The sequence below is a fragment of the Gopherus flavomarginatus genome, chromosome 1 (genome assembly GCF_025201925.1).
Source record: "Gopherus flavomarginatus isolate rGopFla2 chromosome 1, rGopFla2.mat.asm, whole genome shotgun sequence".
Taxonomy (NCBI): Eukaryota; Metazoa; Chordata; order Testudines; family Testudinidae; genus Gopherus; species Gopherus flavomarginatus.
This window is the reverse complement of record NC_066617.1, coordinates 18,791,677-18,807,151: the sequence shown is the minus strand read 5'-3', so window position 1 is coordinate 18,807,151 and position 15,475 is coordinate 18,791,677. Positions and strand designations below refer to the sequence as shown.

The 15,475-nt window shown below is 42.5% G+C and overlaps 1 protein-coding gene across 4 annotated transcripts in view; it reads left to right on the top strand.

Moving 5' to 3' along the window:
* Positions 1 to 15,475, top strand: part of GRM3 (glutamate metabotropic receptor 3) — a 172,564-nt gene that overhangs the window by 78,502 nt on the left and 78,587 nt on the right. For all 4 annotated transcript variants that reach the window (XM_050936827.1, XM_050936828.1, XM_050936829.1 and 1 more), the window contains one exon: positions 14,575 to 15,178. In XM_050936827.1, coding sequence (XP_050792784.1) covers positions 14,681 to 15,178 — 498 coding nt within the window. In that variant the 5' untranslated portion in view covers positions 14,575 to 14,680. The remainder of the gene's footprint in view (positions 1 to 14,574; positions 15,179 to 15,475) is intronic.

The following is a 15,475-nucleotide window of genomic DNA, read 5'->3' as shown; positions in this document are numbered from 1 at the left end:
TAGCAGAGACAGGCCTCATAATCAGTTGCCGAACACTTTAATTCCTTCCTTTCCCCACAAACCTGAACAGGAAAAGTATACCTCCTGTCTCTGGTCTCTTTCATCACTCACCATTGTTACCAAGCACAATTATTAGTATTAGTATATGTATTACAACAGAGTCATGATCAGGTCTAGGTCTGCGCAATCACAGAAATCATCCCTGCTCTGAATCTACACAGCTAAAGGGAGCAACGCTATGCCTATTTTACAGCTGGGGAACTGAGATACAGAGGAAATTAAGACTAAGATTTTCAAATGTCTCCCAATGAGCATAAGGAATCAACCTCCCCTAACCACTTTGTAAAATCCCAGCCTATGGATCTTGTCCAAGGTCACACAAGGAGTCAAGGCTAAATTTAGAGCCAGGTGACTGCCTGAGGGTCTGTGCATGGCGGGTGCTGGGCTCAAGGTGCTGTAAGGTATTCAAAAGTTTACCAAACTGGGAGCAGAGGAGAGATGCTCCTTGCCTGGGGTGACATTTCATCTAGGGCCGGCCCTGCAGGGAGTCTGTGACAGAGTCAGGAACTGAATCCAGGTCTCCTGCATGCCAAAAACACTGAGGAAAATTGCTCTCTGTTCATCTTCACCTACAATCTCATTTGGTAGCCCAGCCTTTCAGTATATTGCTGCCAATCCCCATTTTCTGCATTAAACTCCTCAATTTCCCCATACATGGCCATTCTTATTCTGACACTTTTCAGGGTTACCCAAACATTGCCACCTGCTTACAACGAGCGCCTGGTCTGTGCCCACCAGGGGAAACTCTCCTCATCTACTGGCTGTTAGCCATACAGGGCCTCCACTCTGGGCTCCATAAGCCCCACTCTTTCACCACGCAGGCTAGAAATGGACATCCCCCGCTTTGTTACACTCAACTGCCCAGTCCCTTATCTTCTGGACACCCACAATGCCTCTGTGGAAGTAGCGCACCCCAGTTCACCACTCTGCTTAGCACAAGGCACTTACACACGTCTCTAAAACCACGCTGAAGTTTATTTAACAGAGCTTGAGACAGAGAGTCACAAAAAAAGCAAATATAAGTGTTTGGAAACACAAGTAAAAGAAAATCCAAAATGCATTTTGTAGCTTATACTTATTAACAACTTACTTTCCTGTCTAATAAGGTATTTCTTACCCATGGTAAATCTTTATAGCACTTGTCCAGTTCAGAAAGCTGGGATCCACCTTTCAGTAGCTAGAGCCTCTCCTGTGTAACAGATACAATCTTGTGCTCTCTCCTCTTCTCTTAGACAGTTACAGACTATTGTTACTACCCTAGGTGGGTCCCTATTCAGAAACTTTTCTTGGGATTCTTTTGTCTTTGTAAATCCTCAAATCTGCCACTGATCCAGGCAGTAAACACAGGGCTGGCTGTACAGATGTCCATTGTTCTCAGTGTTAGCCCTGAGGCCCTTCTTGCCCCAGGTGATAAGCTGCACTTCAACAGTTTAGAAACTCAATACCTTACCTGTTATGGAACTAAAATTATTTCCAGTACAAACATTGTGCCGTAAGCCAGGAGCTGGGAGAGGAAGACAAGTGGGGAATCACTCCAACTGCCCTGTTCTGTACACTCTCCCTTAAGCTCTGGTACCGGCCACTGTTGTAGACAGGATACTGGGCTAGATGGACAATTGGTCAGGCCCAGTATGGCTGTTCCTATGTTCTTAATAACCATGACAATCAGCTAGTTCTTACCTTTCCTCGGGGACCACACACGACCCCTTTTGAAGACATATTGAGAAGATGGCCAAACACATAGACACTAGACCTACCTGGGTATGCCTGTGCCATGTTTACATTTTTCCTCATCACCATTTTATAAAGGAACTGCTCAGTCGACAAGAAACAATGCTACTTACAGGACTGAACAAATGGCTATAAACTGTCCATCAACAAGTTTAGGCTTGAAATTTAATGAAGGTTTCTAACCGCCAGAGGAGCGAAGTTCTAGAACAGCCTTCCAAGGAGAGAAGGGGGCCAAAAGACCTAACTGGCTTCAATACTGAGCTTGATACGTTTAGGGAGGGGATGGTATAATGAGCCTGCCTAAAATGGTATGTGGCTGATCTGTGACTGCTAGTAAACAAACGTTCCCAATGGACAGAGGTGGGACACTATATAGGGAGGGATCTGAGTTACTACACTGAATTCTTTCCCAAGTGTCTGGCTTGTGGGTCTTGCCCACATGCTCAGGATCCAAATGATCTCTGTATTTGGGGTCAAGGAAGGAATTTTCCCCTTCTGCAACCTGGGACATGGGTCACTTGCAGGTTTAAATGAGTGAAAATGGTGAATTCTCTGTAACTTGAAGTCTTTAAATCATGATCTGAGGACTTCAGTAACTCAGCCAGAGGCAAGGGGTCTATTACAGGAGTCAGTGGGTGAGGTTCTGCAATGTGAAGGAGGACAGATTAGATGATCATGATGGTCCCTTCTGTCCTTAAAGTCCACAAGTCTGAAGGCTTGGAACATGCTGCTTTATTCAACCACAGAACAGAGTGGGGGATGTGGAAGGGGGGAGAGAAAATTCCCTCTGGCTAAACAGGAAGGAAGGGAGAGATGGAGATGGCTCCGTCCCATAATACTCTGAGTAACCCAGTTAACCCCCCAATGACCACTTTTCTTTAACTACAAGTCCATCCTCAGACAGAGCAGAGACTTTGGATACCGCACTGCCATGGGTAGTTCCTCATCACCTACACACAGGGCTCTCATTTAATACTCTGGGCTAAAGACTCATTGCTCCTGAGCTGTATTGGGGTGAGGACAAGTAGTGGTGAGAGGCAATCATTGGGGACCTCCTTGCCTGTCAAGACAGAATCCTGCTACTCCAGGAGAGCGGCTGTAGTATCTGCTGCCCTTGCTGGTGTGTAGGTGACCGGCCCAGGCTCATGCACTGCCTTTTCTGGGGTAGTAAGATGCTGGAAACATCAGACAGCCCTCCCCTCTGCATTAGAGAACATTTAAAGGCAAATGTCATTACAGCTGCTGACTACTCAGGAGCAGTCTAGGAAAGGGACTTCCTGTATCCCTCCTATATGCACAGAGACAGCCATAATTTGGGCCTCTTGCTGTCACACCAGGGAGCTGTCTTGGCAGAGCAGTGGTGAAAGTGAAACTGGCAGATTCAAATGTCGCTATCTGGCAGAAGCCAAGGCTCTGCCTGCAAAGCAGCTGGGCTGGAGGGTGAACAGAAGTTCACAGCAAGAAAGGGGCTCAAGAAGACCTCTGCAGATGCTCCAAAGAGCTGCCAAGTGATCATGAGCAAAGGAGTGGGATGGGGTTTACTAGGAAAAGACAGGAAGACACTTCAGAAAAGTTAAAAGGAAAATGCTAAACACTTGTCCAATGAATCAAGTCTTTGGTCCTGCAGACAGAGAGAGAAGTGAAGGGGGGTCATTTGGTATATGTATCTGGTGACTGTCCCTTACACCTCTTCTGTCTTCTTTGCCAGAGATTTCATCTCAGACCGGAGCACAGAGACATCCCCAACAGCACTGAGGGACAAATCGCTTTCTAGTGTTGGGCAGGATACACACCCCTATATTTATACTGGGAGCACTCACTGGGCTTTGGCCCCATTGACCATGCAGTGCTGATGACATACATACAACAGCTAGCAGAAATAAATGTGGTAGCACCGTGTGGCATCCACAGGTTAAAGAAGGTTATGACAGGCACCTGCTTCTCCTCATCTAATGGAGCCCCAGAGGTCCTCAGTATTCTCCTCCTTTCTCCTCACAGATTTTATGAAAGTATTTAAAGTGCTACCAAAATGCAGGCAGCACTTGTCTCTACGTTGTTTTCTCCACTAGAGCAGTCTCAGCTGTCACCAATGCCTGGAAGAAATAAGCAGATGGATGAAGAGCATCAAGCCCCAACTCAATCCAGGAAGGACAGAAGGGATGATGGTGGGAAGGCAGTAACTCTTTGAGGGACTTGCAAAGACTCTAACTTCACTTTACATCAAGGTCGTCACACCACAAGATATCCAGATGGCGCAAAGCCTCATACTCAGGCTGGGCTCCCCATTACCCAAAACACTCAGATTGCTACAGTACTGAAGAACGCTATCTTCCATCTTCAGCTGGCCAGAAAACTGAACATCCCCCTTGCATTGGAGCAGACGGCTATTGGTGATCCTCATACTATTGCTGCACACTCTGCTGGGGCCCAACGTAACCACTACACCCAAGGCTCAGCTGGTGCTGAATGCAGCACCCTGCTTCACAAAGGAACACAGGCCAATGCTTCCACATTGCATCAATGTTGCATAAACTCCACTGGCTCCCCTTTATTGATCAGAGTCCTAACATACAGGGCCCCTTCATGGCTGGGACCTGGCTAACTCCAACAGTGTCCTGTCAAGGGCTTCTTTGTCTCCCTCTCTTTATGCAAAACCACTTAGGCTCTTTTTTATATACATATCAACAAGATCATTATAGGGTATAGTCTCTGAGGCAAGGACTGAATTTTCATTATACATCTGCATCATACCTAACACAGAAGGGCCCCGATCCCTGATCTGGGCCTCGGCATTACCACAGTGCTAATACTTATAGACTTTATTCTGAAATAACAATATGTTCTCTCTAAAAATATAAGGCAACATTTATAAATGCAATAACATATTTCAGGATGGGTATCTGTACAGGGATAACTCATGCTTGAGTCCACCTTCTTTGGCATAATACCTCCTGTCTTGTGTGTTGTTCTGTATTTTGAAGCCTTTCACAAACTTTCTGGGAGTTTTGACTGTAACATCTGCTCTTCTATGATATGCCAACCCTGTGATGAACTTGTGTAATTTTACTTGAGGCTTCAAATTTCAAAGCGTGCAAAATCACTAATAATTAGATCCTAGGAGAAAAGCGATGTTGCAAATGGGCAGAAATTGCTTCAGATCGACGCTGAAATCCATTTCTACATACTTGGAAGACTACCACTAAACAAAGAGTTTACATAAACCTTTTAATTTATGGTGGGGAAAAAGCACATTTTAGGTATTCCAAATTTTAATCATGTCCTTTTTGCAATATATCAGTTGTCAATCAAGTACAAGAAGGCACTGATTCAGTGTTAAATTTCCACAGATCTTTTTTCCTATTTATAGTATTTTATCAATAATAATAGCAATACCAACCTCTACTCATCAGTAGATGTCAATATGCTTTAGTAAAGAGGTAAAGTATCATTTCCCCATTTTACAGATGGGTAAACTGAGAGGCATGGAGAGGCAAAGTGACTTACCCAAGGTTATCCAGCAGATCAGTGGCAGAGCCAGAACTAGAAAACTTACATCTCCTGAGGCACAGACTAATGCTCAATCTACAAGCCCATAGTGCATCCCCAAACTAACCAACTTTCTCCTGGAGAACTAACTACCAGAGAGGAAAACTCCTAGTGTACCAGAGCCTCAGCTAGTGTAAATTGGTGTAGCTCCTTGGAAGTCAAAATTATGCTGCCCTAATAAATCATTGCCATGGTACAAAGAAAATAAAGCATGTTGAGCTGCATCCTCAGCTGTGTAAATGACAATGGCTTGATTCTATAAAAAGAGATCTATAAAATCTATGAATCTATAAAATCTTGAATCTATACAAAGGGAAATAAGGACAATCCAGGGAATTACAGACCAGTCAGCTTAACTTGTGTTCCCTGAAAGATAATAGAGCAAATAATTACGCAATAAGTTTGCAAACATCTAGAAGATAATAAGGTGATAAGTAACAGTCAGCATGGATTTGTCAAGAACAAATCATCTCAAACCAACCTGATAGCTTTCTTTGACAGGGTAACAGGCCTTGTGGATGGGGGAAAGCTGTAGATGTGATATATCTTGATTTACTAAAGCTTTTGATACTGTCTCGCATGACCTGCTCATAAACAAACTAGGGAAATGCAACCTAGATGGAGCTACTATAAGGTGGGTGCATAACTGGTTGGAAAACTGTTTCCAGAGAGTAGTTAGCAGTGATTCACAGTCGTGCTAGCAGGGCATAACGAGTGGTGTTCTGCAGGGATCAGTTCTGGGTCCAGTTCTGTTCAATAGCTTCATCAATGATTTAGATAATGGCATACAGAGTACACATAAAGTTTGGGGATGATACCAAGCTGGAAGGGGTTGCAGGTGCTTTGGAAGATACAATTAAAATTTAAAATGATCTGGACAAACTAGAGAAACAATCTGAAGTAAATAGGATGAAATTCAATAAGGACAAATGCAAAGTACTCCACTTATGAAGGAACAACCAGTTGCACATATATAAAATGGGGAAGGACTGCCTAGGAAGGAAGAAGAGCAACAAAAATGATTAAAGGTCTAAAAAACATGACCTATGAGGGAAGATTGAAAAAACTGGGTTTGTTTAGTCTGGAAAAGAGAAGTCTGAAAGAGGACATGATAACAGTTTTCAAGTATGTAAAAGGTTGTTACAAGGAGGAGGAAGAAAAATTGTTTTTCTTAACCTCTGAGGACAGGACAAAAAGCAATGGGCTCAAATTGCAGCAAGGGAGCTTTAGGTTGGACATTAGGAAAAACTTCCTAACTGTCAGGGTGGTTAAGCACTGGAATAAATTGGCTAGGCAGGTTGTGGAATCTCCATCATTGGAGATTTTTAAGAGCAGGTTGGACAAATGCCTTTCAAGAATGGTCTAGATAATACTTAGTCCTGCCATGAGTGCAGGGGACTGGACTAGATGACCTCTCGAGGTCCCTTCCAGTTCTATGATTCTATGATTCTATGTTCTGCCTCCCTAAACTGCTCTTAAAGTTGTAACTGGATATAGTAGCCCTCCAGTGCTTAATTTGTGCTAATGTTTGCCAAGGCTGAGCCCCCGCACCTCTAGGCTTGCTGTGTCCATTATGAAAGTAAAAAAATTGCTTGAGCTCTGGTACCTAATTGCTTGTGCCCCAGCACCTCTTTCACTCCAAATGAAGTACGGTAATCCTTACTTCCTAATGAACGATGTGTGGTGCTTCTGCTCCTCTTCCTCATCTGCTGCCACCTTATCGAACCTCAAAGGTGGCTGAATTCTGGAGATGTTGCAGAGTGGCAAAAGAAAAGAAAAAAGAAAAAGTGAAGGAAATCAACTAAACCGTGGACATCACGATTCCATTGCATTTTCTGGATAAACAAGAGAAAAGGGGAGAGGAGGAAATGGAGAAAAATGAAATTTCAAAATGTTTTAAAGACAATGGTTAGCAAAAAAAAAATCCCTTTCCAAATTAAAAATCTTCAAAATGTGGAAAGTTTTCATGGAAATGTCTTTTCCTTTTTTCCCCAACCAGCTCTAGTTTCTAATACACACAAATTGGTACCAATCCAACAAACCACTCAGGGTAATTTAGAATCAGATTTTCAAAAGAGCACAGGCCCAGATTTCCAAGTGCTCAACAGCCATAACTGGAATCAGATTTTCAGCAGAAGCAAGCAAGCCTTTGAAAATCTGTCCCCAGTTGTGAGTGCAGTACTTTTTTGGAAATGTGGTACTAAAAGAATGGAATTTGTGCTCCTAAATTACTAAGGGCTTGTCTACATGGGGACACTCAGGAAAGTTAATTCAAATTAATTTTTGAAGTGGATTAGGGCTTGTCTACACTTGAAACGCTACAGCAGTGCAGCTGAAGCACTGTACCACTTCTGTGTAGACATGCCATCTCCCGAGAGGCAGTAGCTCTGCCAACCTGACATTGTCTACACCAAGGGTTAGGTCATCTTAGCTATGTCACTTAGGGATGTGGACTATTCACACCTGAGTGAGGTAGCTTTAGTTCAACTGTGTTAAACCTCTGTGTGGATGTGTTTAATCAGAATTAAAGTGGATGTGATTTGATTTAGCTTAATTTACTTCCAAAGTGAATTAAGCTAAATTAAGTCCATTTAAATTCTGAATAAAACTGTCCAATGGGTTTAATGCAGTTTACGTAATCCACTATAAATTCACACCTTTAGTTAATTCAGAATAACTTTCCTGAATATCCCTATGTAAACACGCCCATAGATGCTTATGAAAATTGCACACTTAAGAACATGCTTAACTTTAAGCATGAGTAGTTGCATTAAAATCAATGGGACTATTCACATGTTTATGTGCTTTGCTGGATTTTGGCAACTGACTTATTTTAATAACTGTATAATTTACCCCTCGTGAGTCCCCAAGGACATCAAAGGCACCAGTCTTCAATGAGGCAAACAGAACTCAAACACAATTTTTAGCTCGACTGACTTTGAGATACTGGATAACTGGCCAAATAAGTTAGCAAAATTTTCTACAAGTGAAAACACCTTATATTTTGACTCCCCATATCTAATGTATGCTTTATACAATTTACTTCTGTCTTTCCAGAAAAATTTGAAGGTGTATGCTTCAGTATGTGAAATTTCTGGCGGTTTGGTTTAGTTTCAGCTAAGTTATGTGTCAAACTCTAGTGTTTCACGGAAAGTTAGCTTCAGCCATAACTATGGAGAAAATGCAATTCTGTTTCCTTTACCTTGTCATCTATTGGCAATTTTCCCTTTTCTATTCCATCCAGGTCTGAGCTATCAAATTTCAGGCAGCCACTATCAGTATATAAGTAATTTGTGTACCTGACATATATCTGTCACTCTAATGCTTGTGTTTCTGTGAAAAGACTTTGACAAAAGGTGACTGGATCTCTAATTATAACCAGTCAGGAGTCTCAGGCTTGTCCATCACTCACTTCCAGTGAAGTGAGGTACCTTATCCTGTAGCATAGCTCTCATGAAGCATTGAGGTCAAGTTCTGGCAGAGCCAACACAAGTGAGCGGAGTGTGTTGGATTAGCAGTGCTAGCGTGTTGGTAGTCCAGCGTTTGCAAGAAGGGTATAGTGTAACATTAACCATGTCAGCTTTTGTGAGTTGGTCTTTAGACACATCAGATTTCAAGGAAAAAATCGAATTTTGTTTAGAAATGTACTTCAGGAGAAAAAGGCACCTATCTTATGGTTTGTCTACACGGCAACTTAGTGCATGGCAAGCCAGAGTGAGACTTAAGTAATACGCCAGACTGCACTTGGATTTCACTGCACTGTAGCAGCAGCAAGCTGGTGCACTATACGTGCACACTCTGGCTTGTTGCACAGTAATTTGCCTAGCAGACCATCCCTTAGTTACCTTTGCCAATAATTAATAATATCATCAAAGTCAGCAGCTGCTCTTCACCCGTGTGTCAAAAAGTAACCAAGCACAGTAAAATCAAATCCAAGCGCTAACCTTCTCTACTGCAGACATTAGCTTTTGTTGTTCCAAAAGTGTAGGTAAAAAGATGAGCCCTGCAGAATGCCATGAAGATCAACAAATTCAGGCTACTTCTGATCTGGGGAGGTTCCAGAGTGGAGGTACTCACATAGATTAATGGTTTTGGAGACAGTTGATAGAACTAACAACCACAGCATGGGCACTTGACCTTCATCCATTGCCAGGAGGATATCACCTGCTAATGCCGCTAGTGCGGTTACAGTCCAGTAGCCAGATTGACGAGGCACCTAGGTGCTCATAGAGTTCTCACTAGAACCTTCGCTAGAATCTTAACCAAAAACGGAAGATTTGAAACTACATAATTGTTAGACAGATTGTCATTGCCAAGTGGTGGTATTGTTATGCTGGAGGCAATCACAGATGCACTGAAGCTAATGGCTATGCTAGCTACTGTTCATTCAGGCTAAATGGAATAAGCAATTAAGCTCCTTTGTTGAGTATATATATCGCTGAAATAACTGAAACCACCGCCCAAGGTGCTGAGCCACATGGAAAGACCTGAGCAAGAACTAACTCAGGAAGAATAAGAATTTCCTTGGGACTGATTGAAAACACAGGGGCTGGGCATTGATTGGGAGCCTATATCTATTTTGTCTGGTTTCTCATTTCGGTATTTGGATTGAGTCTGTTCTAACAAAGGAACCAAGTTAATTATCACCATGAATCTATCTTTCTAAAAAAGGCCTTACCTAGAGATGCACCAAAAATGCCCCAGAAAAACTAGAAGCTGATGAGTAATCTCGTATTGGAGACAGCACCTAGTTAGTAGCTGAGACACTAGACTGAGAGTTGGGAGATCAGGATTCTCTTCCTGGCTCTGACACTGACTTGCTTTGTGACCTTGGACAAATCCCTTATTTTCTCTTTGCCTCTGTTTCCCCTCACTTTGTCTATTTAGACTGTAATCTCTTTGGGATAGGGACTGTTTCTAATTAGATATTTGCATAATGCTTGTCACAATGGGCCCTGACCTCACTTGGATAGTTAAATGCTATCACAGTATAAATGTTTGATGGATAGCCACTCTCATTTGAAACGATATTCAAATACACCATCTCAAAACAGTGTTTTAATGTCATCCAGCATGGATTTGGGCAGAATGGTGATATCACTTCTGGAAGCATGTGGCACAATTCAGCTCAGAGTTAGTGGGTGCTATTCCAACTGCAGGGAAGGGAAAGAATATGACCCACATTCTTTTACGTGTAACACTACCAGGAGTGACTTATGTATATTGCAGAGCTAACATACCCCAAACCAAGCCAGCATGTCAGAGGTGTCTGTCAATGGAGATGTGCAAGAGGAAAATTAAAAGCCTAGCTCATTTTTGCTAATGGCTTCAAACCAACTTTTCTTCTTCACAGCCAGCACTCTGGGCAGGACTCCTCACCTGAACATCTAGCCACCTGAATCTACATTGCTGCTTAAGGCTTGTTCTTTTACTAATCACATAGCCAACAGGAAAACATTTGCTCCTGTGAGCACCCCCTTTTGACAGTCCTAGCCGGAACATTTTTTGACAAGCTGCCCCTCCCCTTCCCAGACTGATATGCCTGCCGCACCTGTTCTTGTGGGCAGTGCGGTGACACAAAAAGAAGCCAAAGTCACACGGGGCTCCAGGAGCAATGAAGAGGCAGAGGTCTGGAAGCGAGGTTGGCTGGTTTGCAAGATCAGAGAAGAGCTGTGCCTGCAAAAGGAAGCCATTTTTTTTTTTTACTGAAGATTATGTTCGTGGTTAATATTGAAAAGCTAAGAGACTGAACAACTGAGAGACAGTGATCATGTTTTCCTGGGAACCAGGAATCTGCTCCTGTGTTCCTGTCCATTTTACAAAATACAGAATTTTGCCCTGGTTTTGGGCTCTGATGCAGCTTGGAGACCTGAGTGAGCCACTGGCCTGCTGAGTGGGGCTAGCTAGCCTGTGTGCATCAGGAACTTTAGTGTGTCACATGTTGTCAACCTTCTGTCCCCTCACAGACCTCCCCAGGAGCACCTCCATCCTTCTCTCAACTGAAATACTTTGGACCAGGGCTGTTCAACATGTAGAGTGCCAGAGAAGTGAGGTGGCTTGACAGAGGAGCATGAGGAGTGGGCCTACCCCCATCTTTCTCCCTTCCACACCCACTCCCTGATGCCCATGGAAAATGCCAACCCTTGCCCCTGCCATTTTTTCTCACTTGAAAAAGCTGGTAGCCAAAGAAATGAACATGAATGGCTGGAATAAAGCTGACTCACTTTGCAGGATCGCTCATTCCAGATGAAATTTAACCCAAGACAGAAGGCCTGCCCATGTCCCTATATACACAGCATTGACACATAGGGTCTTGTGTAGGTTGTCTATGGGATTTAGAACACAGGGTTGTCTCTAACTAGACATTTCTGAGGGGAAGTTACTTATTCCTGACTGCCTTGGAGTGCTGTTGTGACAAACTACTTTTGATGTCTCCCCATAAAAACCTCAATCAAAAGGAGAAGGCAGGTATGGGAAGGAAGGGTGGCTGGCTGCCTGCCTGGCTATGGGACTGGCAGAGAACTCAAAAGATCTGGGTTGGAGTCCGAGCTGTCCCACAGTAATCTTGGATGAGTCATTCATTATTATTGGTATTACTGTATATTGCACTGGGCTCTGTACAAACACAGGACACAAGACAGTCCCCACCCCAAAGAACTTGAAAGCGAAGTATAAGATAAGAGACAACAAATGGATACAAACAGATGCAGGAGTACAAGGAAAAAAATCACCTGCATGATAAGCAGTTGTCTCAGCAGCCTAGCTCAGCTCCCATTTAGTTACCTAAATAAATAGCCAGATTTTCAGAAGTGTTCAGTTTGTTGGGTATGGAGCTCTTTTGAAAACTTGCCCATATTTGTTACTGTGGGAGCTGCAGAGTGCAGAGTTCTTTTGAAAATCTGCTTTTTATGTAGGTGCAAAAATGGGAGCTAAGCGCTTTTCAAATCTGGCCCCCAGCAGGGGTCGTGAGCCATTGAAAACCTCTGTGCCTCAATTTCCCCACCTATAAAATGGGGATAACAATCTTCATGGGGCTGTTGTGGAGATAAATACATTAAATGTTTGTTGAGGTCCTAAGATATCAGGATGATATAGGCCATACAAACGCACAGACTAGATAACACATAGGAAATCTCAAAGCACGTTATAGTCCAGAGGACAGTTTACTACCATGAACTATGGAAGCAGATCTGATTGAATTATAAAATGCCAATAATTTATTGGACAATTATGTCTGATAAATTAGTTGCAAACAAATATTTTTCATATTTGAAGCACTCTGAAAATGGTTGAATAATATCTGGCAAATAATTTGTTTGAATGAATTTGATGTTGAATTATTTGTGAATATATTTATTTTGTTATTCCTACCAGCTTTCCCCAGAGTGGATGTTAACCTGAGAGGTTCTGTTCCTGCATTGGTTAAAAAACCATATGACTGATTGCCTATGGTGAAGGGTAAAACTGTTTGTTTGCAGCTGACATATCACTTATCTGCGAATGGAGAACTCTGCTGAAATGGGCTGGGGTTCAGGCTATTTATACATCAATATGGCTATAAAGAAGTATGTTTAACTGTGTAGCTGGCTTGCTACTGACTTACGATATAAAGATGCTGGAGTAAATATAAATAAAATTCTGTCCTTTGCCAGAATCTGATAGAGCAATATAGAAACTCCCCCAGGATAAACAGCTGCATCAGAATAAGAGTGTTCATCCATCTTTCAGTGTTAAATTTTAATTGTCTCTTCTTTAAATTTCTTAGCACTCTGTTTTAAATAATGCTAAGTGTTTCTAAATTATACATAGCCCTGCAAGCCTAATCATAATAAATTTTGCTTTAAGGAAAAGGTAAGTACAGTAATGAAATATTAAAGTACTCTACTTAAATATTACCATAGTTGATTTTTTAAGAATTTGGAGTTCAAAGTGGCCACATTAATTCATGCTGTAAAGAGACACTATCAAGGAGTTTACAGGCAAATAGATATAGTCATGAGACTGTTGTAGCATAACATGGTCAGATCTAAAGGTTTGATCCTGCTCCCTTGCAATCAATAGCAAAATACCCATTGACTTCAACGGGAGTAGAATCAGCCCAAATATATACATGCTTGGATGTCTGTTTTCCCCCGACCCATGCACTGAACTGTGATTAACATTAAAGTGAGTAAATTCAGCCCTAGGCATTTTTCTGCCTTGGGCAAACTTCAATATGCGTATCCTTTCTGTTCTAGATCACCTTCTTTGCTTTTACCTTTTCCTTGAGTTATTTGTTTGCAAGGTTTTTAACTTTAAAGACAAATGATCAAGTGTTTAAGGCACTAGACCATGATTCACAAGATCTGGTTCAGTTTCCAGGTCTGCCACAGACTCACTGCATGTCCTTGGGCAAGTTATTTAATCTCCCTGAGTCTCAGTTCCCCCATCTTTAAAATTGAGTTGATAGTATTTCCTTTCTCCCACCCTTTGTTTATCTTGCTCAGTCCAGGAAGGGGCTCCAGAGCTTCCCTCCCACAATGTCTCCCTCCCTCAAGCCAGGCAGAAGGTGGTAGGGGTGTACCTCCCCTAACTCATGGAGGCTGGGGTAGCTGGAGTTCAGCCTGGCACTTAAGAAGAGAAGGTCCTGTGCTGAGCAGAGCAACAACTAACTACCAAGCACCTGCAGGCCCAGGTGGTAGCAATGGGAGGGGCAAGTGGGATCCAGTGGGTGGAGATAGCTTTAACTAGGAAGGGAAGATAAAACCTAGGGGAGGTTGACAAGCGCAGTGATACACAGAGGGCGCTGCAGCTTAGATGGAGAGTGGAAGGAAACATAAGGGCACTATGACTCTCAGAGTAGGGGAGACAGCTGAAGAGCATTTAGACATGAGTGTAAGAGAGAGCTAGATATGGAGGAAATCTGCTCTATTTATTCTTCATCTCCTGTGCTAACTTGTTGCTTAACAGCACTCAGCAACATTAAACATTTGGCTCGTTTCACCCCCGAGTTGGTTGTGTTTCCGTGGAACGTTGTGCGTAGTTGCTGTGTAAAATTTGTTCAGCTTGTGAAGCAATTATGGACCCTTTGGGATGAAAGGCACTATGCACATGTAAGCCGATCTTATTTCCCATCGCCAGAGCTTTCTATTTTCCCAACCCATGTCCTTTTAACACAGCTCTGAATGTTTTATTGATGAAAAGAACATAATAACTGATGTCTCCTTTTGCCTTTTCTAATTCCTTTTGTCTATTTAGGGGCTTGATGGAAAGTCTTGTTGGCTTGTTCTTCCCTTGCTTGTGGGACAGCACTTCACATTTGGCAATGGGTCAAGAGGACTAAGGGGCATGTCTACTTCTGCCCATGCTTCTTAAAGCTGCCAAAACAGGACCAATGAAGATGTTCACTAGGCTGCATGTGCTTGCCCTTGCTTTGCTCTCCAAAGGAGTTTTCCTTTCCCTAAGTGACCATAACTTTTTAAGAAAGGAAATTAAGATAGAAGGAGACTTAGTCTTAGGTGGTTTATTCCCAATTAATGAAAAAGGCACCGGGACAGAAGAATGTGGGAGAATCAATGAAGACCGAGGCATCCAGCGCTTGGAGGCTATGCTGTTTGCCATTGATGAAATCAACAGAGACAATTACTTGCTCCCAGGAATTAAGCTTGGAGTTCATATTTTGGACACATGTTCAAGGGACACATACGCTTTAGAACAGTCTCTGGAGTTTGTCAGGGCATCTTTGACAAAAGTGGACGAAGCGGAGTATATGTGCCCCGATGGATCTTACGCCATTCAAGAAAACATTCCATTACTCATTGCAGGTGTCATAGGTGGTTCTTACAGCAGTGTCTCCATACAGGTAAGACATTTCAAAACTTACACCCTCCAGAGAAAACTATTCATCTTGAGCTTCCCTGAAAGAAAAACCTACTAAATATGGTACAGCTCATGGGTAACATTTGTTCCTAGAACCAATGAATTTACACCAAGGATGAATCTAAACCAAAGTGATTTTTTTTAAATCTGCTATAGCTTAAATATAGGTAGGCTGGGCATTTCCTTTAGCGATGGTAGAACCTGTGGGAATTTGTGATTTTGAAAAAATTAGATAATATATTGTAAGCTTTGACTTTACCGGAACTTTTTTGAATATCAT